This window comes from Rhincodon typus, chromosome 7 (genome assembly GCF_021869965.1).
Source record: "Rhincodon typus isolate 14 chromosome 7, sRhiTyp1.1, whole genome shotgun sequence".
NCBI classification, from domain to species: domain Eukaryota; kingdom Metazoa; phylum Chordata; class Chondrichthyes; order Orectolobiformes; family Rhincodontidae; genus Rhincodon; species Rhincodon typus.
In genome coordinates this window covers 2,911,647-2,939,332 of record NC_063338.1, presented here as the reverse complement: position 1 = coordinate 2,939,332, position 27,686 = coordinate 2,911,647, and the positions used below count along the sequence as shown (strand labels likewise).

The window sequence follows — 27,686 nt, the reverse complement described above, 5'->3', positions numbered from 1 at the left end:
GAAAGGTCTAGGCCCGAAACATCAGCTTTCCTGCTCCTCTGATGCTGCTTGGTCTGCTGTGTTCATCCAGCTGTACACCTTGTTATCTCAGATTCTCCAGCATCTGCAGTTCTTACTGTCTCATTTTCTTGTCTCTTTTTTTTGCCTCTAACTCAAGCTGCTTCATTTACAATTGAATTTTAGCCATTTCCAAAGCTTCTGATGGCATTCCTGGCCATTGTAAATGCTGCATGATTGTCACAATTTATCTCCCATTTTCTCACAGACACAGGCAACGCCAACTCCAGCTTGTTTGCCAATTCTGAAAGCGTCTCCTTTCTCGCTTTTTGTAAAACTCCCCAAGTGCCTTCTCCCACCACCAAGAAAATGCAACACTTGAATCAAAAGACATCAACACTCACTATTCACTGCCTTTGAGTCCAACAATCTAGAATTAGAGATTTTGATCCTGGACAAGCCCCCAGTTTGTTATGGACCAAATCAAACCCCCTCAAGATATATTAAGGACATTGCCTAGATCACAACTTTTTCTTATTTTAAAGTTGTGTAAGGTTTTGTATTCCAGATACAATTTGATTGGTCAAACTACTTGATGTTAAGCAAAACACACTTTACTTTTACATTCCAGTTAAAATACAGTCAAAATAAAAAAAAACAGAATAGTCTCGTAACTCTAACTCTATTGTAGTGCTTGACAAAATAATGGATATATTAACTACTACTAATTAACGGTTCCAGTATAGTAACATCCCATAAACACACCATTTGGCAAAGGCAAATTCAGAAACATAGATTGTCTCATATGCAATCCTAGCAGCAGATTGAGAACACCAGCTTTTGTCTGTAACAGACAGGCAAAACAGTTTCTTCATCCAGTTTCAAGACTTCAGCATCTGTTACTGAGAAACTGAAACTAAAAGTCCTGGTTCTTTGGAAGCTTGATCCCACCCATTCAGGCTGCTTTTATTGTTGTGATGTGGAAAAAACCCCAAGGCTTCACAAGCTGTTTCCTTTATTGGAATCATGTAGATAGCTTGTTACCTCAGTCTTAAAACCTTTCTTCAAAAATAGCCAGGACAGAATACAGCTGTTAAAGCTATGGCATTGTCACACAGAACTAAGCATTTCCAGAACCAAAAGATCAGATCTAAGTTCAGTGGTCCTCCACATCTAGTTATGATTGGTGGTGAACAATGAAACAACACACTGGAAGTGGAGGCTCCACAAATATCCTTAATGATGGGAGAGCCAAAAACTCTGTGCAGAGGATAAGATTGAAGCATTTGCAGCAATCTAAAGCCAAAAGTGACAAGTGGATGATCCATCTTGGCCTTCTCCAGTACTGCCCAGCAACATAATTGACCTAATTTGAGTCATTCCACCTGATATCGAGAAATGGTTAGAGGCACTGGATAATGCAAAGGCTGTGGGCTTTGACAACATTCTGACAATACTACTGAAGACTTGTGCTCCACAACTTGCTGCACTCATAGCCAACCTGTTTCCAGTACAGCTACAACACTGGCATCTACCTAACAATTTGGAAAATTGTCCCAGTATATCCTGTATACAAAATGCAGGACAAATCCAACCTGGCCAGTTAGCCCAAACAACCTACTTTCAATCGTTAGTTAAGTTGAATGGAAGGGCTCATCAACAGTGCTATCAAGCAGCACCTGCTCAGCAATAACCTGCCCAGTGACACTTAGTTTGGGTTCCACCAGTGCCACTCAGTTCCGGTCCTTATTACAGCCTTAGTTCAAACATGGATAAAAGAGCTGAATTCCAGAGATGAGGTGAAAGTGACAGCCCTTTACATCAGTGTTCCATTTGAGTGATTGTTGTATCAAGGAGCCATAGCGAAACTGGAATGAATTGGAATTGGGGGAAAACTCTCCACTGGTTAGACTCATAGCTGGCATGTAGAAAGATGGTTGTAGTTGTTGGAGGTCAGTCATCTCCGCTCCAGGACATCTCTGCAAGAATTCCTCAGGGTAGTGTTTTTGGCCTAACCACCTTCAACTGTTTCATCAATGACCTTCTGTCCATCATAAGTTCAGAAGTGGGGATGCTTGTCAGTGATTGCACAACGGTTAGCACCATTCACAACCCCTTAGATGTTGAATCAGTATCTAAATGCAACAAGACCTGAGCAGTATCCGGTTTTGGTTTGACAAGTGGCGAGTAACATTTGTATCACTCAAGTGCCAGGCAATGAACACCTCAATAATAGACAATTTTTTTTTAATCATTGCTCCTTGACATTCAAGAGATTACCATCACTGAAACGCCCACTATCAACGTCCTGGCGGTTACCATTGACTGGAAACTGAACTGGACTCATCGTTATAAATGCAGTGACAACAAGAATGGCTCAGATGCTAGGAATCCTGCAGCAAGTAATTCATCTCCTGACTCCCCTAAGCCTAAAAGACAAAATGCGGGAGTATGATGGAATGGCTGCAACTCCAAAACTATCTGAAAGCTTGACACAATCCAGGACAAAGCAGCCCATTTGATTGACACCACATCAGCAAACGTTCACTCCCTCCACCAGTTACGCTCATTAGCAGCAGTGTGTATCATCCACAAGATGCACTGCATAAGTCACCAAGGCTCCTTAGACAGCACCTGCCAAACCCATGACCACTACCATCTAGAAGGACAAGCAGATATCCAGCAGACACATGGGAACACCACTACATGCAAGTTCCCCTCCAAGCCACTCAGCATCCTGACTTGGAAATATTATCACTGTTCTTTCAGTGCCATTGTGTCAAAATCCTGGAATTCCCTTATGCCAATGTGTATGGACCTACAGTACATGGACTACAGCGGTTCAAGAATGCAACTCACCACTAACTTCTCAAGGGAAACTAGGGACGGCCAATAAATGCTGGCCCTGCCAACATTCCAATGCATCTGTGTACTCTTGGAATATTTTTCTGCCTTCTAATTGTTTCTTGATCTTTCCTTTATTATCTCTTTTTTGTCGTCCTCTGCTTTGCTGTCTGTGTATTTTGTGTCATTTTTTCTCCTGTGTCAATTTTTACATTATTTCTGTATTCATTTATTGTGTGTTATCACTGGCTAATTTGCTACCTTTTTATGAAATTTTTTACACCATTGATCACAGTTTGAAATATTTCCTACGTTCCCATGAGTCTGCTCTGCCATTCAGCAAAATGATGGCCAATCTGATTACTCCACATTCCTATCTACTCCAGTTACTCTTGCTTTGTCTTAAAAACATTCAAAAGACTTTTGAAGAAGTGAGTTCCAAAGACCCTCAAGCCTCTGTGATGGAATCCTTGTCTCCATCCTAAGTAGTGAGCTCTTATTTTTAAACAGTGATCCTGTTGTTCTAGATCATCAGGCTACTTCAGTTTGGGACAGTTCCCCAAAGGCGGGACTACAACATTGCTTTGGGAGGGCTGGGGCCTCTTCATGCCCTTTCTGAGTGAGGTGTTCTTGTTGCAGGTGCTTCATTTCTAGTGTTACATAGTGTTACATAGAACACCCATCAGCCCACGATTTTGTGCCGAACATGACACCAAATTAAATTAATCTCTTCTGCCTGCACTTGGTCCATATTCCTCCATTCCTTGCATATTCATGTGCTTATCTAAAAGTCCCTTAAACGATCCTATTGTATCTGCCCCCACCACCACCCCAACAGCATGTTCCATACTTTCTATCACTTTCTGTGTAAAAAAAAAACAAAAATTCCCCTTACACCTCCTTTGAACTTATCCCCTCTCACCCTAAATACATGCCCCCTACTTTTAGACATTTCAACTCTGTACAAAAGATTCTGACCATCAACCCTATCTATGCATCTCATAATTTTGTAGACTCCTGTTAAGTTTCCCCTCAGCCTCCGATGCTCCAGAGAAAACAACACAAGTTTTTCTAGCCTCTCCTTACAGCTAATGCTCTCTAATCCAGGCAGCATCCTGGTAAACCTCTTCTGCACTCTCTCCAAAGCCTCCACATTCTTCCTGTAATGTGGTGACCAGAATTGAACACAATAGTGTGGCCTAACCAAAATCTTATAAAACTGCAACATGACATCCTAACTCTTGTACACAATTCCCCGACTGATAAAGGCAAGCATGCCATATGCCTTCTTTACTACCCTATCTACTTGTGTGGCCACTTTCAGGGAGCTATGAATTGAACCCCAAGATCCCTCTTTACATCAATGCTGTTCAGGGTCCTGCCGTTAACTGTATACTTTTCCTTAACAATTGATCTCCCAAAGTGCAGCATCTCACACTTAACCTGGATTAAACTCCATTTGCCATTTTCTGCCCATATCTGCAACTGACCTATATCCTACTGTATCCTTTGACAACCTTCTAACTATCCACAATTTCACTGATCTTTGTATTGTTTGCAAACTTACTAACCCACCCATCTACACTTTCACCCAAGTCATCTATATGTATCACAAACAACAGAGGTCCTATTTCGGATCCCTGCAGAACACCACTAATTACAAACTCCAGGCTGAAAACCACCCTTCCACCACTACCCTCTGCCTTCTCTGGGCAAGCCAAATCTGAAACCACGTGGCTAAGTCACTGTGGATCCCATGCATCTTAATCTTCTGGATGAGCCGACCATGAGGGACCTTATCGAAAGCCTTACTAAAATCCATGTAGACAACATCCACTGCTCTACCCTCATCAATCACCTTTGTCACCTGTTGTTTGTAGGTGGCCATTGCTTTGTATTTGCCGCAGTTATGATATAGTCTCTGGGTGTCAGTCAACGGAAGCAGACTCTGTTGTTAGTGACGTTTGTGACGTTTCTGGTCAGCCAGAGGGTACTTTAATCCTGGGTGTGTGCTGTCTTCAGGTTGTGTTCGCTGTCAGTCATTGGTGGGTTTTCCAGCTGCCAAGCAAGACATTGCCGGTCCCAGCTTTGTGGTCTGCAGCTTGAAGCTAAAATAATCCCATACAAATCTCATTTTCACAAATAGGTTTTATTATGTAATGAGATTTGCTGAAGGCAAGCTATGTTTGGGAAAGGGTGGGGGAAAGAGCAAGGTAGAAATAAACAGTTGTAAGCATGGAAGAGTGAGTGTTCAGAGAGCGCACAGCTTCATGCCACTTGATCTGCTGTCTGAGTGACAGCCCAGTAACACTAGCTGCAGCACCTGTGCTACATTCCATTCCCACAGCCACTGCACATACAACTTCCCAAGCAAATATTCTGCACACACAAATACAAACACACACACACACACACACACACACACACACACACACACACACACACACATATTAACCCAACCCCAACTCCCACTTCTCACTCCAGCCCTGTGTTCCTCCTACACTATCACAACCCTCTCTTTGGCCCTTTGCCAAGAACTGAAGGAGTCAGAGCAGCACTAGGTCATTCAAGTCCCTCGAGCCTCCACTGCCATTCAACTAGATCATGGGGTTATGACCTCTGGTCCCCTTCTATGTCTGCACTCCCTGTAACCCTTCATTCCGTTTTTAATAAAAAATCTGGCTTGCCCAACTTCAGAGTTTGTTCAATGACTCAGCCTCCATTATTCTCTGAGGCAGAGAATCCCACAGTTTAATCTGCAGGTTTTAGATTTACTAGATGCTAATCCACAGATGTTATAATCAGGTGGTTCTTGAATCAGAGAACTGAAGCTTATTTACAACAGTAGTTATTTAGAAGGCTATAATATCGTAGATGTAGAGGCATTGACTCTGTTTGGTTCTTACTAATATTCCTATACATCACACACGTGCACTGACTGCACTGACTCCGTTATACATAGAGTGACTGAATCAGAGACAGGTACAGTAACAGCCTTTGACATCAAAGCTACATTTGATTGAGTGTGGCATCAAGAAGCCCTAGCAAGACCTGGAATAGGGGACAACTGTCTGCTGGTTGGAGTCATGCCTGATACATAGGAAGATGATTGTGATTGTTGGAGGTCGGTCATATCAGTTCCAAGACATCTTTCCCCCATCATAAGGTCAGAAATAGAGGATGCTCACTGATGTTTGTGCAGTATTCAGCACCACTCGTCAGATATTGAAGCACTCCATGTCGGAATGCAGCAAGACCTGAAGAATATCCAGGCTTGGGCTGAAAAGTGTGAAGTAACATTTTGTGTCATACAAATGCCAGGCTATGACTATCTCTAACAAGAATCTAACCACTGCTGCTTGATGTTCAACAGCATTACCACACTGAATCTCCCACAATCAACATCCTGGGGATTTCCATTGACCAGAAATTGGACTATAAATACTGTGGCATCAAGCACAGGTCAGGGGAATCCTGTAACAAGTAACTCACCACCTGACTCGCAAAACCAGTTGACCATCTGCATAGTACAAGTCAGGAATGTGATGGAATAGTCCCATTTGCCTAGATGGCTGTTGCTCCAACACCCAAGAGTGTTGATGCCATACAGAACAAAGTAGCCCACTTGATTTGCGCCACATCCATGAATTTTCAGTCTCTCCACCACTGATGCTCAGCAGTAACAGTGTTGAGTATCTACAAGATGTGCCACAGAAATTCACAAAGCTTCTTAGAAATGACTACTTCCATCTAGAAGGACAAGGGCAGTAGATACATGGTAACACCACCACCTGCAAGTTCCCCTCCAAGTCATTCAACATTCTGACTTGGAAATATATTGTCGTTTCTTCACTGACACTGGGTCAGAATCCTTCATCTTTCTCCCTATTGACATTGTGTGTTTACCTATTTGCTCGTGGACTGCAGTTGTTCAAGAAGGCAGCTCACCATTATCTTCTCAAGGTTAATTAGAGATAGTCAAGAAATACTGGGCCAGCCAACAATGTTCCACATCCCACATCACCCATTGAATTAACAACAAAAAGGTCGCATGTTTTGATGTCGTAAAGGTACAGGCCTTTCAAGTTTGGGATCTGTACTTGAAGACAACCATAACAAATCTCTCAGAGGAAAGAACTCTGCTTATCTCTGTCTCAAATGAGGAACTTAAGTTTTTAAACTGCGTCCCCTGTTTCAAGACTCCCCCACAAGGGGAAAGCTATCTCCTTGCCAACCCCTTCCAATCGGTGCTGCTGGACCCTCAAAACCCCCACTGCCTCCTTTAAAATCCCTGCATCTCCATCAGGCAGGCCTCCTTTGCTCTGGTTGTACTCTCCCTGTTTTGCCGTTTTGGTGCTGATGGCTTCCTACTGGGCACTGGTGGTAGGTGGGTCCCTGGCAGGTTTTCCTTTCTTGAAGCCCTGGCAGCGTCGGCGATTACAGCTGGTGCCTGGTGCTGGCCACTCCAAAAATACGCACACACACACACATGAAATGAGTTAATGGGGCAAGGTGTGAAAATGTCTCGCAATGTTGCAGTTGAACAGAATGGAGTTGAGTGTTTTCTGTGTTCTTGAGATTTTTTTATTCATTTATTGCCCAGAGGGCAGTTAAGAGTCAACCACATTGCTTTGGGTCTGAAGTAACATGCAGGCCTGACCAGGTAGAGATGGCAGTTCCCTTCCCTGAAGGACGTTAATGAACTATCAGTTCTAGAGTGTTCCTAAAAGACTTCAGGCACCATCTCCTCAAGGAGTGCCAGCCATAGGGAACAACTGCAACAGTTCATCATTCTGCCAGGCCCTGCCTGCTTGCCCCTTACATTTGTGTGGGCCATTTGGCTGCACTCATGTTTCCTTAGAAAAAAAAAATTGCCAAGTGATCAGAACTGCAGGTGCCACCTGTGCAGTGTCTGCAGGGAGCAGGAGATGTGGTTGGAACCTGCACAGTGTTTGTGCCTGGGTACATCTCTCTCTGTCTCTGTACGTGGAGCAGCCTGTCATCTGGGAGCAAGAATTCTTCTGCCTTTGTGCACACTGATCATTCATTGTCTTCCTGTTAGCTTGTTCCTCTCACTTTTTCTCTGCAGCTACCCTCTGGCCTTTGTGGCTGCCAAACTGGCACTGGGTATCCCTCTGCCTGACATCAAGAATGCAGTGTCTGGGAAGACCACTGCCTGCTTTGAGCCAAGTTTGGACTATATTGTTACCAAGATTCCGCGCTGGGATCTGGACCGTTTCCACGGAGCTTCGCGGGAGATCGGCAGCTCAATGAAGAGTGTTGGGGAGGTGAGTGGGCAGTGCACTGTATCCAACTGTCAGCCGGTTCTGACCCACGTGAACTTGACCCCTTCCAATTTTCCTCTGAACTGTGTGTAAGGATCTCTCACCTTCGCAGGATTAAGGGGTTATTGTTTGCTTTGTCATTGACACTGGGTCACGCAAGCAAGCCACACACACTGCTGTATGTTCTTTACAAATCCTGCAAATAAAAACATTGTGACCATTTTATGTTTCTAAGAAAGGAATTCTTCAGAATTTATGACTAATGGGATTGGAGACCCATGTACTGGATATTGGCAAAAGAACAATTGAAAAGTCTCCTTTGTCAGTTCACTGTCAACTCTGCAATTTAGGAATTTATTGTTCAGAAACACTAGTTGTAGAGCAATGTTTTAAGCAGACCCAAGCAACTCTCAAAATTAGTGCTTTGGTACTTTAGTGCGTTAGGAACTCAATAATGGAAGATCTGGATTGAAAGTTGGTGAAATGCAGGTATTTAGGATGTGATGCCAAACAGAGAGAGAAGCATTCTTTTTATCACCACTTAATGATGCTTTATCACCACTTTATCCCTCAGCAAATATTTCTAGCTGCAGCGTTTCTTGGCTCACATATTCATGGTTAAGAAGTATATAATTCAGAAAATTCCACACTGGGGAGGTTACACTGAACGGGTATACACAGTCAATGAATTTTGATTTCCTGTTCACCATCCGGTGAAATTCTGAAGCAGTTGTCTGGTTTCTAACAGCAAGTGTGTTTTCAGTTCCAGGATCCCATGTGGATGTTGAGAGGAATGACTCTATCTGTAGTGTATGCAGAAAGACCTGGTTTTTGAAGCTAGGCCCAGGTGTTGGGGCTGTACCCCTCTGAGTTGCTTGTTTGTGTTTCCCAGGTAATGGCTATCGGTCGCACGTTTGAAGAAAGTTTCCAGAAGGCTCTGAGAATGTGCCACCCGTCCGTCGAAGGCTTTGTGCCACGGCTCCCGATGAAGAAACTATGGTCTGAGGATTTTGATCTTCAGAAGGATCTGGCTGTTCCCTCAATTCACCGCATCTACTCCTTGGCAAAGGTAATGACCACTCACTGAACATAACCACTGGGTGATCCCAGGAGCTCTCCCGAAATTCTTCCCCAGAGAGATATTTCTCTGTTACTGTTCTGTGCTCAGTCCTTGGCATGTGATTGTCAATGGCAAAGCCTTCCGTCCCTAATTGCCCTCCAACATTGTGGTGCCTCAGAGTCAGGGACACTACATTGTAAAGTGCCCAAATGCTGCTTCTCTTGGGGAGGTCCCTCACCAAACCAACACCCACTCAGCCACCTTGACCCCATTAAACCTTGTGGGTGATTGAGTGGTACTGATTCTGAAGTAGGGCTTTGTTTTAAAAAAAACAGCAGTTCTTTTAACTACAGATGTATTTAGTGCCTCCTCCCTACATTGAACTCCATCTGTCCATGACCTCAACTTACCTATATCCCCTTGCAGATTCCTTACTCCCTCATCAGAACCGGCCTTCCGATCTATTTTTATATTGTCAGCTGTTTTGAATACATTAGATGCTGCTCTCAACCTCCCGCCCCCACAAGTCATTAATATAGTTAGTAAATAATTAAAGCCCTCAGACTGACCCTTGTGGTAATCCATGAGTTATATCTTTCCAATCTGAAAAAGACTCATTAATCCTGACCCTCCATCTTTTGTGTGTTAACCAATCCTCCGTCCATGCAAATACATTACCATCCAAAACCATGAACAGTAACATAACCATAACCTTGAACAGTATTCTTTTATGTGATATCTTATTGAATTCCTTCTGGAAATCCAAACACACTGCATCCACCGGTTCCTCTTTATGAACTGTGCTTGTTCTCTCCTCTCGTAAATACGTCAAACATGATTTCCCTATCACAAAACCATGTTGACTCAGTTTGATTGCATCAAGCTTTCCTGAATGTCCTGCTTTTTCTTTTTGGACTAATTGCCTACTATTTCCAGCTTTCTTTCTCCTTCCCTTCTTGAACAGAGGTATCACATTAGCAGTTTTCCAATTTGCTGGAATGCTCCTAGAAGCCACTGAGTTCTGGAATACTTTGGCCAATACTGCACTTCCACTTTGCAGCCACTTCCTTTAAAACGTTTGGGTGCAGACTGTCAAATCTTATAGAATAGAAGCAGCATAGAATCCCTACAGTGTTAGGACAAGCCATTTGTCCCAACAGGTCACACCGACCCTCCGAAGAGTATCCCACTCAGACCCATCCCGCTACCCTATATTTCCCATGACTAACCTGCCTAGCCTGCACATCCCTGAACACAATGGGCAATTTAGCATGGCCAATGCACCTAACTTGCACATCTTTGGACTGTGGGAGGAAACCGGAGCACCCGGAGGAAACCCACGCAGACACAGGGAGAATGTGCAAACTCCACACAGACAGTCACCCGAGGGTGGAATTGAACCTCGTCTAATGAAGGCAAACATCTCATTTACCTTCTTCACCATCCTGTCTATCTGTGCTGACAGGGACCTATGGACTCATACACTAAGGTCTCTTTGTTCTTTAGTATTCCTTAGTGACCTACCATTCAATGTGTATATCATTCCCTTGATTAGACCTCCCAAAATTCATCACCTCAAGCTTACCAGGTTTGAATTCTATCAGCCATTGCTCTGCCCAATTTACCAGCTGATCTAAATCAGACTGTAGCCTGAGACCATTCTCCTTACTATCAACAACACCACTAAAATTTTCATGTCAGCTGCAGACTTACTAACTGTACCATCTACACTCACATCCAGGTCATTGATGTACCCAACAAGCAGCAAGGATCCCAGCACTGATCCCTGTGGTACACCGCTTGTCACAGTCTTCCAATCACAAAAACAACTCTCGGCTATCACCCTTGGTCTGATATTTACAAGCCAATTTGGATCCAGTTTGCCAAATTACTTTGGATCCCTTAGGTTGTTATCTTTTGGACAAGTCTTCTATGTGGAACCTTGTCAAAGGCCTTACTGAGGTCCACATAAACCACATCAACTACACAACCATCATCAATATATTTAGTCACCTTTTAAAAAAATAGTCAATTAAATTTATGAGAGAGAATCGCCCTTTAATAAATATGTGCTGACTGTGGCTGATCAATCCTTTCCAAGTGTTGATTAATCCTTTCCTTCAGACTTTTTTCCAATAATTTCTGTATCACTGACTTCAACTAACTAGTCTGTAATTACCTGGCCTATCTCTGCTACATTTCATGACCAAAGAAACCATATTAGTTATAATCCAGTCATCTGGTCCTTCACCTGTCACCAGCAAAGTATTAAATATATCCACCAGGGTCCCGGCAGTCAGTATCCTGACCTTTCACTCTAAGCCTGGGATAGATCTCATCCGGCCCCTGGGAATTTGTGCACCTTGATGCCCAATATAACATCTAATATGCATTTTGGAAGGTCAAGCATAGGTGGAAATTATGTAGTGAATGGCAGAACCCTTAGGAGTATTGATATGCAGAGTGATCTGGGTGTGCTGGTCCACAGATCACTGAAGGTGGTAGCACAGATAGATAATATAGTGAAAAAGGCTTATGGCATGCTTACTTTCATTGGAAGGAGCATTTAGTGTAAGGATAGGCAAGTTATGCTGCAGCTTTATAGAACTTCAGTTAGGCCACACTTGGAATATTGTGTGCAGTTCTAGTTGCCACACTACCAGATGTGGATGCTTTGGAGAGGGTACAGTAAAGGTTTACCAGGATGTTGCCTGGTATGGGGGATTTTAGCTATGAAGACAGGTTGCACAAACAGGGTTTGTTTTCACTGGAACGCAGATGGTTGAGGGGCGATCTGAAAGAAGTTCATTAGATTGTGATGGCATGGATAGGGTGGAAAGCTTGAGGCGTTTCCCCAGGGTGGAGGGGTCAACTACTAGGGTACACAGGTTCAAGGTGTGGGGGTGAAGTTTAAAAGAGATATGTGAGGCAAGATTTTCACACAAAGGGTGGTGAGTGCTTTGAATGCGCTACCAGAGGAGGAGGTGGAAGCAGGCACAAAAGCAGCATTCAAGAAGCACCTGGATGAATACATGAAAAGGAAAGGAATAGAGGGATATGGATCCTGTAAGTGAAAACAGTTTTAGTATGGAATGGCAAAATGTGTCTGCGCAGGCTTGGAGGGCCAAATGGCCTGCTCCTGTGCTATAATGTTTTTTGCTCTAATATCTCCTCCTTATTAATCTTAACATGTTCTAGGACATCACAATCCCAAATGAAATCCCCGACTGCAAAGACTTTCTCATCTGTGAATATAGATGAGAAGTATTCATAGAATCATAGAATCCTTACAGTGTGGAAACAGGCCCTTTGGCCCAACAAGTCCACACCGACCCTTGGAGCATCCCACCCAGACCCATCCCCCATAACCCATCTAATCTACACATCCCTGAATACTACGGGCAATTTAGCATAGTCAATCCACCTAGCCTGCAGATCTTTGGACTGTGGGAGGAAACTGGAGCACCTGGAGGAAACCCACGCAGACTCAGGGGGAATGTGCCAACTCCACACAGACAGTCACCCGAGGCTGAGATCAAACCTGGGTCCCTGGCACCATGAGGCAGCAGTGCTAACCACTGAGTCACCGTGCCGCCCAATTTATTTAAGACCTCATCCATGCCCATTGACCCCCACACACAGGTTGTTCATTTGGCCTGTAATAGGTCCCTCTCTTTCACTCTTACTCATAGAGTCATAGTGATATACACAATGGAAACAGATCCTTCGATCCAACTCATCCATGCCAACCAGATAACCTAAATTAATCTAGTCCCATTTGTCAGCATTTGGCCCGTATCCCTCTAAACTCTTCCTATTCATGTACCTATCCAGATGCTATTTAAATGTTGTAACTTTACCAGCCTTCACCTTTTTCCACTGGTAGTTCATCCCATACGTGCACCACAGTCTGTGTGAAAAAAATTGCCCTTTTGGTCCCTTTTAAATCTTTCCCCTTTCACTTTAAACCTATGCTCTCTAGTTTTGAACTCCCCTGCCCTGGGGAAAAGACCTTGGCTATTCATCCTTTCCATGCCCCTCATGATTTTATAAACCTCTATAAGGACACTCCTCATCCTTGACACTCCAGGGAAAATAGCCCCAGCCAATTTCAGTGTCTCCCTATAGATCAACCCTCCAACCTTGCCAAAATCCTCACAAATCTTTTCTGAACCCTTTCAATTTCACAACGGAGTAGCGGGGAGACCAGAATTGCACGCAGTATTCCAAAAGTGGCCTAACCAATGTCCTGTACAGCTGTAATATGACCTCCCAACTCCTATACTCAAGGTACTGACCAACAAAGTCAAGCATACCAAACCCCTTCTTCACTATCCTGTCTACCTGTGACTCCACTTCCATGGAACTATGAACCTGCACTTTAAGGTCTCTTTGTTCAGCAACACTCCCCAGAGCTCTAACAATAATTATGAGCCCTGCCTGGTTTGCTTTAGCAAAATGCATCACCTCCCATTTACCTAAATTAAACTTCATCTACTACTCCTCGGCCCACTGGCCCATCTGATCAAGGTCCCATTGTACTCTGAGATAACCTTCTTTGCTGTCCACTACACAACCAATTTTGGTGTCATCTGCAAACTGAGTAACCATACCACCTATATTCACATCCAAATCATTTATATGAATGACAAAAAGCAGTGGACCCAGCACCAATCCTTGTGGCACACTGCTGGTCATATGCCTCCAGTCTGAAAAAGCCACCGCGACCACCCTCTGCCTCCTACCTTTTGAGACAGTTCTGTATCCAAATGGCTAATTCTCCCTGTATTCCATGTGTTCTCACTTTGCTAACTAGTCTACCATGTGGAACCTTGTTGAGCACCTTACTGAAGTCCATATAGATCACATCCACCTCTCTGCCTTTATCAATCCTTTTTGTTACTTCTTCAAAAAAACTCAAGCAAGTTAGTGAGCCATATCGACGATCCCTAATGAGTCCTTGCCTTTCCAATACATGTAAATCCTGTTCCTCAGGATCCCCACCAACAACTTGCCTGCCACTGATGTCAGGCTTACCAGTCTATAGTTCCCTGTCTTTCCTTACCACCTTTCTTAAATAGTGGCACCATGTTAGTCAACCGCCAATCTTCTGGCAGCTCACCTGTGACTATCGATGATACAAATAACTCCCTAAACAGCTCAGCAATCACTTCTCTAGCTTCTCACAGAGTTCTCTTAGTATGTTTATAAAAAGCCTTGAGGTTTTCCTTGATTCCATTTGCCAAAGAAATTTCTTGGCCTCTCTTTGCTTTCCTAATTTCTTTTATAAGCAACCTCCTACACACTCTATAATTTTGAAGGGCCTCCCCTGTTTTTAATGTGCTGTACCTGACATATGCTTCCATTTCTTTCTACTTCTTTATCAAACTCATGATAACCACTGACATCCACTACTTACTGACCTTGCCCTTCACTCTTACAGGAGCAGGCTGGCCCTGAATTCTCACTATACTACATTTAAAAGATTCCTACTTTCCAAATATAGACTTACCTGCAAGAAGCCTCATTCGATTCCTTTGGGATAGAGTTGGTTTGTGCAGTATTTTCTGTGTGGACCTCCCAGGAGTTTTTCACTGGCTGTTGCTGATGCTCCTTCTCCTGCAGGCCTTACACAGTGGGATCTCAGTGGATGAAATTTATGACCTGACTGCTATTGACAAATGGTTCTTGTACAGACTCAAGCAAATAGTGATGCTGGAGAAAGAATTAACCAAGCACAACAGGTAATTGTCCGTAATGATTGAAACATGCAGCTGTGTGCACTGAGCTGGTGGGAAGGGCCAAGAGAGCGATGATGAGAAAACCTGTGTGAAAAGTTTAAGCATTGTCTCACAACCATTCTGAAAGCTATTTGGGAACCTTCCAAAGGCCTTAGGATCCTGCTTACTTACCTGTGAATCTCAGGCAAAACATGGGTACTCTTGTGATCTTTCTCTGCGCACCCCAGTTTCTGTGTTCATCCATCACCGGCTTTATTCGTTCTCTCCCACAAATTAACAGCTTTGCCCTTGCGTCCCACTGATCTAGATTGTTATGAGGCACTCATGGTAAGTAATTTCATTGAGAACAAAAGACCGTGTGGGGAAAGTGTGCCATCTGCAGCTTACTGAGGAAGTTAAGGTTGGAGCATGTTTAAGAAAAGACCATAAGCAGCATAGAAGCAGAATTAGGCCATTTGACTCAGAGTCTGCTCCACCATTCAATCATGGCTAAAATGTTAAATAAAAACCAAAAGAACTGTGGATGCTGTAAATCAGGAACAAAAACAAATTTGCTGGAGAAGCTCAGCAGGTTTGGCAGCATCTGTGAAGGAGTTCTGAGGAAGGGTCACTGGACCGGAAACGTTAACTCTGTTTGTTTCTTCACAGATGCTGCCAGATGTGCTGAGCTTCTCCAGCAACTTTGTTTTTGTTATGGCTAAAATGTTTCTCCTCATAACCCTTGATTCCCTTAACAATCAAGAACCTATCTATGTCTGTCTTAAATGCATTCATGACTTGGCTTCCACAGCCTTATGCAGCAATGAGTTCCACAAATTCGCCACTCTCTAAAGGAAATTCATCCTGATCTCAGTTCTAAAGAGTCATTCTTTGAGACTGAGCTCTCAGGTCCTAGTCTCTCCTACTATTGGAAACATCTTCTCCATGCCCACTCTATCCAGGCCGCTCAGTATTCTGTAAGTTTCAATTAGATACCCCCCTCCATCCCTGTCATCCTTCTAAACTCCATTGATTCAGGCCCTGAGTCCTTAACTACTCCTCTTATGAAAGCCCTTCATCCGCAGGATCATTCTTGTAGACGTCCCTGGATGCCCTCCAACACCAGAAAATCCTTCCTTAGATACAAGGCCCGAAACTGATCACAGTATTCCAAATGTGATCTGTCTAGAGCCTTATACAGCCTCGGTCGTACACTTCTGCTCTTCTATTCTAGCCCTCTTGAAATAATGCCAACATTGCATTTCCTTCCTAGCTGCCAATTGAACCTGCACTTTAACATCCAGAGAATCCTGAACTAGGACTCCCAAATACCTCTGAGCTTCAGATTTCTGAAGCCTTTCCCCTTTTAGAGTCTACGCCTCTGTTCCTGCAAAAGTGCATAACCTCACACTTTCCCACATTGTACTCCATCTGCCACTTCTTTGCCCACTCACCTAGCCAAGTCCTTCTGCCAGCTTCCTCAACACTACTTGTCTCTCCACCACTCTTTGTGTTATCAGGAAACGTTGCAACAATGCCCTCAGTTCCTGCATGCAGATCGTTAATGCATAATGTGAGTAGTTGTGGTCCCAACATGGACTCCTGAAAAACTCCACTAATTGCCAGCTGCCAACCTGAAAAAGACCCCTCATCCCTCTGCTTTCTACCAGTCAGTAATCATCTAACTATGGCAGAACCTTGCCCCTAACACCATGGCTCTTATCTTATTTAGCAACTTGTCAAAGGCCTTCTGAAAATCAAAATCCACTGGCTGTCCTCTGTCTAACTTGTCGTAAAGGTGTTAAATGCTATGAAGATTAGTGTAGGCCACAAGATCAGGAACATGTCAAAAAAAGTGTAGGAAGTTGAATGACAGAGAAAATTAGCATGGAGGATGCAGGACAACAAAAGCTGAGGTTGGAAAGGACATTGGTGAGGCCTCTTGTAGAGTACTGTGTCCAGTTCTGGTCACCCTGTAATAGGAAGGATGTTATCAAGCTGGAGAGGATTCAGAAAATATTTACCAGGATGTTGCCAGGAATGGAAGGCTTGACTTATAGGTAGATGGTGGATAGTCTGGGACATTTTTCACTGGAGTGTAGGAGATTGAGGCAGCGACCTTATAGAGGTTTTTAAATCATGAGGATTATAGATAAGGCGAATGGCAGTTGTCTTTTCCCTATGGTGGAGGATTTCAAGACTAGGGGGCGTATTTTTAAGGTGTGAGGATAAAGATATAAAATAGACATGAAGGGCAATTCTTTACACAGAGTTACACAGTTCTTGCGTGGAATGAACTTCCAGAGGAAGTGGTGGATGTGGGTAGAGTTACAGCATTTAAAAGACATTTGGATAAATCCATGAAGAAAAAAAGTTTGGAGGGATATATGCCAGGTGCAGGCAGGTGGGACTAGTTTAGTTTGGGATTATGGTCAGCATGGACTGGTTGGCCAAAGGGCCTGTTTCTGTGCAGTATGACTCTATGACTCTGATTCATAAAAGAGTACATAAAGTGATCTTTGATCCCTTTGAGGATTAGACTAGGGAACTGATGATAAGAAACAAGGAAATGGCAGAGAATTTGTACAAGTCATTTGTATCCATCTACACTGTAGAACCATATAAAAGTTAAGGCACACGGCAAGGCCATTTAGCTCATTGTGAGCTAATAATCATAGTAACGATCATCATAGGAGACATGGAACATCCCAAGAAGAATATGAAATCAAGAAGCAGGAAGGAGAGAAGAACTTTAAACAAAAGTTTAAATGGAGACAAATTAGTCAGAATGCTGTGCATCCTTTGGGCCTTAAAAGAAATGGCTGCAGAAATTTTCGTTTCTCTCAGAGGCTAGTGAATCTGTGGAATTCTGTACCACAGAGGACTGTTGAGGCAGGGTCATTAAGTGTATTCAAGGCTGAGACAGACAGAGATTTAATCAATAAGAGGATCAAAGGTTATAGGGAAAGGCAGGAGAGTGGAATGAGGATTATCAGATCAGCTAACAGTGGAGCTCAATGGCCAAATAGCCTACTTTTGCCCCTACATCTTATGGTTTGTGATGGGGTTGGTTGTTATCTCCCAAATTTCCTTTTATCCAGGAATGGTCCTGTGGATTGGAAAGCAGAAAAGAGAGAGATAGAAAGCAGGTTGGTTAGCCTGACCCTGTTCTTGGGAAGATGTCAGAATCCATTGTTAAGGAAGTGGTAGCTTACTATAACCAGGCAGATCAACATGGTTTTATAGAAGGAATACATTTATCAGAATTCTTTGAGGATGTAACAAGGGGGATGGATAAAATGAAGCCAGTAGATGTAGTTTATTATGGGTTTCCATAAAGTGCTGCATAAAAGGTTTTTGCAAGAGCTCATGGTATTGATGGTGATTTATTAACATGAACAGAGGATTCACGAAATCATAGGAAAAAGAATTGGCATAAATGGGTCATTTTCAGCTTGATAGATTGTAATAAGGGACCAGGACTGGGGTCTCAGCTATTTATTCACCACAGTATTCCTAGCCTCTAGCCTACTCTCGTAGCCGCAGTATTTATGTGCCAGTTCCCTTCAAAATGCCAGTCATCAAGAGTGGCCCAGTTGCACGACAACTGAGTAATCTGCATGAGTCCTTAAGGACATAAATGTTGTGTAAGGGTATCAGGATCCTGGAACATGACCCTAGTAATGATGTAACAAAGCATAAATAGCACCGTGTGGGCAGAGTTAGAACAGACTAGACTACATTACACTGGACCAAACTAGACTAGATTGTCATAGATTCTATGATAGACTGACATGAGGACATGTACATGAACACTCAAAGAAGATAGATTAGCCCTATCTAATGTGGTTACTAATCTGAGCTTGATATATCTCTGACTACCACGTATAGCAGTATTTAATATTAATGAATAATAGATAGTGTTGCTATGAAGCCCAAGCCTGAACACAGTTCTTGGACTTTACCTTACCCTTGACCGGTCTATCTCAAACCCAAGCTCATCGTGTGGCATAAAATCACACGATAGAAGATTACTGACCAGACTAACCTTGTGGCAGGTGGTGAGAGAACTGATGTGAAGGAGAAACTTTCTTGAGCTTAGCAATCCATGATACATCTGTCTCCAGTGGTTAAAGGCAGGAGTGACCACTCCTAAGCCCTCCTGGAGTCAAGTTTTTACTCTTGAGGATACCATGCTTCATTTTAGAACCTTGGTGAATCAAATAATTTAATGTAGTCACTCAAAGCTGGCTGTCAGTGGTAGCAGAACTGTGTTCTATCCCATTTGTAACCTCATGGTCTGGAAGGGGACGTGATGGCCTAATGGTATCATCACTGGACTGTTAATCCGCAGACTGAGTTTTGGCGACCCGGCTTTGAATCCTGCTGTGGCAGATGGTGGAATTTGAATTCAATAAAAATTTGGAATTAAGAGTCTTGAAAAACCAGTCTGGTTCACTAATATCCACTAGAGAAGGAAACTGCCATCCTGAGTTCTGAGGCAAGTTCACCGGACCTGCAATGTTAACTCTGATTCTTTTCTTCACAGATGCTGCCAGATCTGCTGAGCTTTTCCAGCAACTTCTGTTTTTGTTAACTGCCATCCTTACCTCATCTGGCCAATATATGACTCGAAACCCACGACAATGTTGTACACTCTTAACTGTCCTCTGGGCAATTAGGGATAGGCAATAAATGCTGGCCTAGCCAGTGATGCTCTCATCCCATGAATCCATTCTGACAGATGACAAAATATGGGTGACTGAAAATAGGAAAGCAAGCGAAGAAATGTTGGAAAAATAAAACATTACCGCATTATCCTCTGACTAATGAAAAGAAGGCAAATCAAATGGAATCCGTTACTGTCCATCAACTTGCTCCCAGTACAATGAAAAGCCAATGGACTCAAAATGTTGACTGTGCTTTCTTCTCACAGATGCTTCCAGATCATTTTTTAAATTAATTCACAGGTCAAGGGTGTCATTGGCTAGGCCAGCATTTATTGCCCAATCCTAAGTGCCCAGACAGCAGTTAAGAGTCAACCAGTCTACAGACTGCACACATACAGTTGCCTGAGGGTGGAATCGAACCTAGGTCTCTGGTGCTGTGAGGCAGCAGGGCTAACCACTGAGCCACCATGTTTATGGCTTCTCCTATCAGCACAGTCCAATCAGGTTATCGCAGCCACAGAAACCCCACATGGATCCGTCTCGATCGTGCCTTGACCTGACCTCCAAGCACAGGCATATGCCAGCTACAGAGCTCATAATGAGCACAGCTCATCAAGTCAAACACCACTTATTTTTAATTTGAGATGGTGCAGGGAAAGATGATGGGTTCACAGTGCTTATATTACTGGTTTAGCATACCAGTGAGACTTACTTGCTGTTGAACTGAAATCCTCTGAAAATCAAGACCAATGTAACATTCGTCTTTCCAACTGCTTGCTGCACATGTATCCTTGCTCTCAGTGACTGGAGTAAAAGATCCCTTTGAACATCAACCTTTCCCATTGTTTGAACTTTCAGGCTGATGACGTGGTGCCAGATTCTGAATTGATGCTGCTTGATGAGCCAAAGGCCCAGTGTTTGTGATTATCTGGCCCAGGGTTTTAATCCACAAACAGTCCTGCATTACTTACCAATAGGCCTGTTTAATGCTTTATTGCCAGTACTACATGACCGGATGCAGGAAGAAAGCTTCCACTAGGTCTTCCTGATAGTTGCCATTATACCTAGGCTGGGAAAGTCTGTTTCCTACTGGACCTATACCAAACTGCTTGGCACTGAGACCTCACCTAGGCAATGTTCCTGTGGGTTGTGAGTCTCTGCTTGAACTCCTCCCTCTAAATGAGCTTTAACAGCTATGATCTCCTCCATCAGTGAAACCATCCCTGACGAGTTGCTGTTGAAAGCCAAGCAAGATGGCTTCTCTGACAGACAGATTGGAGACTGTATCGGCCTGACTGAACTCGATGCAAGGAAGCTGAGGGTACAGAGGAACATTAAGCCACAGATTAAACAGGTTAGTCACTGTGTTTCAGATGCCTGTGAGTCTGTATTCAGAGGTCAGTGTGCATTCAGGTCAGTCACTCTGTTTCCATCTCCTGTGAGTGTACATTTTGCTGGATTGAAATTGCCAATGGATTTGCCGTCTTAACAGCGACACTCTACTTTATCAACCCGCGTGAGGAGCTTTTTAGTATGAGAAGCTCTGTTTGCCAAGTTATGCTGGAAAGTGCGAAAGATTGGACTCTTGCCAGAGAGCTAGCACAGGCAGAATGAACTCAATGACCGCCTTTGCTGTAAAACGCTATGAGGTTACCTTTGGGATAGCGACAAACCCTGGATGGTGGTATCCCCTCCCTGAATCCTGATTTGTGCAGAAACGTGATGAAAATTCAGTGCCAGGCTGATCCAGGCTCAGGGATATATTAGACACAGTATCCCTCATTTCGTCTGTAGATGGAGCCCTCAGCCCAAAAAAGATCAGCCAAAGTCCAAAAGTCATCGAGGATTAACTCATGAACCTGGAGTGAGAATCTTGGGGAAACAGAGTTTTCATGGGTATGTAAGATAATTTCTTTCACAGACAGCATAGATACAAAAGTGGTGAAAGAGCTGATGAGGGATAAATGAGGAAAAATCTAAAGATTGAGTGACAATTGTGGAATGGGGAACGTTCTCCTTGATGAGTGCAGGCAACTAAAGCATTGATCTAAACTCAACTGAGCTACCTGCTTTGCCATTCATTTGAGTCTGCTTCTTGTCTTTTTAGATTGACACCCTAGCTGCAGAATACCCAGCAATCACCAATTACCTCTACTCCACGTACCATGGAGAGGTGAGCCTCATTAGGGCCAGTCTTTACTGATTTCTGCTATCTATTTGGATTAAAAATAGACAAAGGATGTTTCTGTTTCAGGAGCATGACCTGGATTTCAATGACCACGGAATCATGGTGCTGGGATGTGGACCTTATCATATTGGTAAATACTTTTAAGATGTTATGGGCAGAATCTAATGAGGGTCTGACTGACATGGGCTGTGGTGGGATGTGTGGCAGAATTAGACAGGGAGTCCAGTAAGTCCGTTTTCATCATCAAGATTGCCTCACTCCATCTTGTACACTTTGCAAACACAGCATGGCAAGATTCTCACAAGGCAGCAGCAAGGTGATGTTTAAGGGGATTACTGCTTGTTAAACACCCTGTTAACAGCCAAACTCACCTTATTAATATTCAGCCTCCCATCTTACCAAACCTTCTCTTGCTTTTTTGTGCTTTGCCTCCTCAGGCAGAGGTACCAGACTCCCAATACTGCTGCCTTGCCTTGCTGTTCAGCACAAAACCAGGAAGCTTGTCAAGTTAAGCGATTAACCTTCACTCAGGGTTCCCAGCACAGTAAGTGTAGGGCAACATCCAGTCTCTGTCCAGGCCCTGCTCAGGGTGGTCAGACTCAAGATCCTCTCAACAGAAGGGGTGAGGAGTAGAATGCCAGGCAGCCCACCATCCATCTTCACTGTTTCAACTCCATTGGGAGCAGTTTGCCTTCTAGAATGAGTGGGAGTCAGGTATTAGAAGAGTTAAAAATGGATGGTACAGCAATTACTGTAGATGCAGATGGAGTGGTATTCCAAATGAGTGAGTAGGCAGCACAGAGGGCATGCAAGGGATAGTGGGGTCGGAGGTTGGGTAGGTGAGAGCGAGTGGGGAAGATATTGCAGGCAATCATGAGAGTCGTAAAGCTTGAGACTTGGAGAAAGGTGGGAAAAGTAGCAGAGATGGACTGAGTGTGATGTATCAGAGAAATGACAGTGGCACTGAACATGGCAGAGCACAGAAGGTCATTAATATTCTTTCTACAGATGGCTGAAACTACACTGACTCGGTGGCATCCTTGGACCAGGCTGGCATGGTCCGGTGTCATGGTCTCTAATGCTGTTCCTGAGGGAGGGGAGAACTTAAGAGTGTGATTAGGAAAGCTAAAAGGGTTTATGAAAGGGTATTGGCAGGTAAAATAAACGAAAGTTGTTTTGCAAGTGCATTGAGGGTAAAAGGGTAATGTGAGAGAGAGTAAGGACCAAAATGGTAATTTGTACATGGAGGCAGAGGATATAGGCAGTGTTATAAATGAATACTTTATGTTTGTATTCTCTAGTGAGAGGGACAGTATGGGTATAGAAATCAGGAAAAAGGTCTGTGATACAATTAAAAAAGTTAGCACAGATAGAGAGGAGGTTCTGACTGGTCTTGCAGACTTAAAGGTAGATAAATTTCCAAGGGCAGATGAAATCTATCCCAGGTTGTTGCGTGTGGCAAGGAAGGAAAGAGCAGGGGTGCTACCTATAATTTTCAGTTCCTGTCTGGCTGCAAGAGAGGTACTGGAGGACAGCCAATGTGGCACTATTATTCAAGAAGAGAGCAAGGGATAAACCAGAAAACTACAGGCCAGTCAGTCTAACCTCAGTAAGTGGGGAGATTATTGGAAGCAACTCAGAAGGACAAAATAAATCTGCGTTTGGAGAGGCAGGGATTAATCAAGAACAGTCAGCATGGTTTTGTTAAGGGGAGATCAAGTCTGACCAACTTGATTGAATTTTCAGAGGTGTGTAGATATGATCAATGCTTTTGATGTAATCCACAAAAGCAAGGCTTTTGTTAAGGTCCTGCATGGAAGACTACTTTTGCAAAGGTAAGACTCTGGGGAATGCAAGGAAAATTGACAAATTGGATCCACAATTGGCTGAGTGGCAGGAAACAGAGTAATGGTTGAAGGATGTTTTTTTAACTGGAAATATGTGTCCAGTGGAATCCCACAGGGGTCAGTGTTGGCACAGTTTCTGCTCGTGGTTTGTATAAGTGACTTAGATTTAGAATTAGGAAGGCTGATCAGTAAGTTCACAGATGTTACAAAAATTGGTGGGGTGGTAAATAATGAGGAAGAAAACCTTAGATTGCAGCAGAATATAGATGGCCTGGTCAGATGGGGTGATCAGTAGGAAATGGAATTCAATGCAGATAAATGTGAGGTTCTTGGCAGGGCAAATAAAGCAAGGATAGAATGAGTGGTAGGATCCTGGGAAGCGCTGATGATCAAAGGGATCTTTAGTGTGCATGTATACTGGTCTCTTAAAAGATCAGGACAAAATATAAAGTGGTTACTGCCTTTATAAGCAGAGGTGTGGAATTGAAGAGCAGAGAAGTTATGCTGAAACTGTATAAAACATTGGCTAAGCCACTATTAGAAAATTATGTACAGTTTTATAATTCACATTATAGGAGGGATTTGGTGGCACTGGAGAGGGTTAGAGGAGACTTGCCAGGATGTTGCCTGGGTTGGAGTTTCAATTATGAAGAGAGGTTAGGCAGACTAGTGGTATTTCCCTTACGGCAGAGGAGATTGAGAGAGGACATGACCAAGATTAATATAAAATGATGAGGGGCATAGAATCCTTTCCCCTTAATGGAGGATCAGTGACTGGGGGCATAGATTTAAGGTAAAGGGCCGGAAGTTTAGCAGATGTGAAGAAAAGCTTTTCCATCCAGAGGGTGGTGGGAATCTGGAACTCACTGTATGTAAGAGTGGTAGAGGCAGAAACCCTCGTAACATTGAAGAAGTATTTAGGTGTACACTTACAATGCCAAGGCTATGGGCCAAGTGCTGGAAAATGGGATTAGCATAGTTTGGTAGTTGTTTTTAACTGATGCAGATGCAATGCACCAAAAAGCCTTTTTCTAAGTTTTATCTCTATGACTTCATAACTAGCCAAACGACTGCATGACATAGTCATTCTCATCGCATCATACCTTACAGACAATGTCCCGGACACCACTATCACTGTCCCAGTATATGTCCTGTCCCACCAGATGGACAGACCCAGCAGAGGTGGTGGTGCAGTGGTATACAGTCGGGAGGGAGTTGCCGTAGGAACCCTCAACATTGATTCTGAACCCCATGAAGTTTCATGGCACCGGGTCAGATATGGGCCAGGAAGTCTGCTGATTATCATGTACTGTCCTCCCTTGGCTGATAGATCAGTATTCCTCTGTTGAACAACAGTTGGAGGAAACATTGAGGATGACAAGGGCACTGAATGTACTCTGGGTGCAGGATTTCAACGTCCATCACCAAGAGTGGCTCAATAGGAACACTACTGATCAAGCTGGTTGGGTCCTGAAGGACATAGCTGCTAAACTAGGCCTGTAGTAGGGGGTGAGGGAATCAACAAGATGGAAAAACACAATTGACCTCATTCTCAACAATCTGCCTGCTGCAGATGCATCTGCCCATGACAGTATCGGTGAGAGTGACCACTGCACAGTCCTTTCAGAGACAAAGTCTTATCTTCACATTGAGACTGTTAAATGGGACAGACTTTGAACAGGTCTAACAACTCAAGATTGGGCTTCCATGAGGTGCTCTGGGCCATTAACAGCAGCAGAATTTACTCCAGCACAATCTGTAACCTCATGGCCTGGCATATCCCCCACTCAACCATTTCTATCAAACTAGGTGATCAATCCCGCTTCAATGATAAGTGCAAGAAGGTTTGCCAGGAGCAGCATCAGGCATACCTAAAAATAAGGTGTCAACCAGGTGAAGCTACCAAACAGGACTACTTACATGCCAAACAACATAAGCAGTAAGTACAGAACACAACCAGATGGTCCGATCTAAGCTGTGCAGTCCTGCTGCATCCAGTCGTGAATGGTGGTGAACAATTAAGTAACTCATTGGAGGAGGAGGCTTCACAAATATCCCTTTCCTCAATAATGGGAGAGCCCAGCTCATCAGGGCAATGGACAAAACTGAAGCATTCACAACAATCGTCAGCCAGAAGTGCCAAGTGGATGCTCCATGTTGGCTTCCTCAGATGGTCTCTGTTATCACAGGTACCTGTGTTCAGCCAATTCAGTTCACTCCACGTGACATCAAGAAATTGTTGGATGTACTGGATGTTCCAAGGGCTATGAACCCTGATAACATTCCTTCAATAGGACGGAAAACTTGTGCTCTACAACATGCTGCACCCCTAACTAAGCTATTCCACCACAGCTACGTCACTGACATCTACCGAACAAATTGCCCAGATATGTCCTGTTCGCAAAAAGCAAGAAAATCCAACCTGGCCAATTAATTACCACCCTGTTAGCCTACTGTTAGTCTTCCTCAGTGAGCAGTAGAGACTGGGTCATTGAATAAATTCAGGGCTGAGTTTGACAGATTTTCCTTAACCGATTTGAGGATTTATGGGCAGGTAGGCAGACAAAAAGGTGGAGGAATCACACCTCAACCAGAATAGGCATGGTTTGAATAAACAGTGAAACAGGCTGCTCCTCCTAATTTGTCTGTGATTATGTTCTATTTAACATGGCTTTACTTGAAAATAATTCATTGTGCATGTAGTGCTTTCCGGTTGGATGCTGGTTGTATAAATGCAAATAGTCAGTTCTTTCTGTGCTTGGCTGCAGCTGATAGAGAGGCTGATACTTGTATCAGGAGTATTATAGCAGCAAAGGTACCTCTATACTATGCATTTTCAGCTTTGGGAGACCAACAATTACAAGAGCGTACTGTCAGAACAGAAAGGGCTAGGTGAAATTTTTGAAAAAGGACAGTGAGATTCTGTATGAAACACTCATAGGCCAGCCTGTTGAAACAATGGATTATCTTGTTCTATTTCCAGACTCACTTTCCTGGTACATGTGTATCGTAGCATTAAATGGACCAAGTACTTACTGCAGTTCTCTGTACCCCACATGCAGTCACTGGTATTTTAGAACAGGATTTTGTGTCTGCAGGTAGCAGTGTGGAATTTGATTGGTGTGCTGTCTCCAGTATCCGGACCCTCCGACAGCTTGGGAAGAAGACTGTGGTAGTAAACCACAACCCAGAGACTGTGAGCACAGACTTTGATGAATGTGACAGGCTTTACTTTGAGGAGCTCTCACTAGAAAGAATTCTGGATATTTATGAACAAGAGGTAAGATTCTGGTTCCCCTTGCTCTTTGACATCAGTGCATCTGTCAGCTTGACCTAACATTGGTGCCTGCCCACTGGGGTTGTCCAACAATCTACTTGGGTGGTATCAAAATCTTGAAATCCCTACAGAGTGGAAGCAGCCCATCTGGCCCATCAAGTCCATATCAACCCCGCAAAGAGCTTCCCACCCAGAACCATTCCCAACCCTATCCCTGCATTTCCCACCCTAGACATGATGGACAATTTAGCACAGCTAATTCACCTACCCTGCACGTCTTTGGACTGTGGGAGGAAACCGGAGCACCCGGAGGAAGCCCATGCAGACGCGGTAGAATGTGCAAACTCCACACGGACAGTTGCCTGAGGCCGGAATTGAACCCAGGTCCCTGGCACTATGAGGCAGCAGTGCTAATCACTGTGCCACCGTGCCATCTTAAAAAGTGACTTATTCAAGAAGAAATTAGAATGATTAATTACAGTAATTCTTAATTACAGTGGGTTGACTGGGTTCACAGTGAGATGCGTCAATGAGTTGACTGGGTTCACAGTAGATATGTCAATGAGTTGAATGTGTTCACAGTGTGACATTACAGTGAGTTGACTGGGTTAACAGCATGATGTATCCATGTGTTTTCAGTAAGATATATCAATGTGGTGACTGGGTTCTCAGTGAGATATATCAGTGAGTTAACAAGGTGTAGAGCTGGATGAACACAGCAGGCCAAGCAGCATCAGAGGAGCAGGAAGGCTGACGTTTCGGGCCTAGACCCCATTTCTGAAGAAGGGTCTAGGCCCG

At 43.7% G+C, this 27,686-nt stretch overlaps 1 protein-coding gene across 1 annotated transcript in view; it reads left to right on the top strand.

The window, feature by feature from the left end:
* The window catches only part of cps1 (carbamoyl-phosphate synthase 1, mitochondrial), a 176,671-nt gene that overhangs the window by 105,083 nt on the left and 43,902 nt on the right, over positions 1-27,686 (top strand). Inside the window, exons 19-25 of the mRNA XM_048598668.1 lie at positions 7,931-8,129; positions 9,019-9,195; positions 14,812-14,930; positions 20,789-20,930; positions 21,684-21,749; positions 21,831-21,894; positions 26,710-26,891. Coding sequence (XP_048454625.1) covers positions 7,931-8,129; positions 9,019-9,195; positions 14,812-14,930; positions 20,789-20,930; positions 21,684-21,749; positions 21,831-21,894; positions 26,710-26,891 — 949 coding nt within the window. The remainder of the gene's footprint in view (positions 1-7,930; positions 8,130-9,018; positions 9,196-14,811; positions 14,931-20,788; positions 20,931-21,683; positions 21,750-21,830; positions 21,895-26,709; positions 26,892-27,686) is intronic.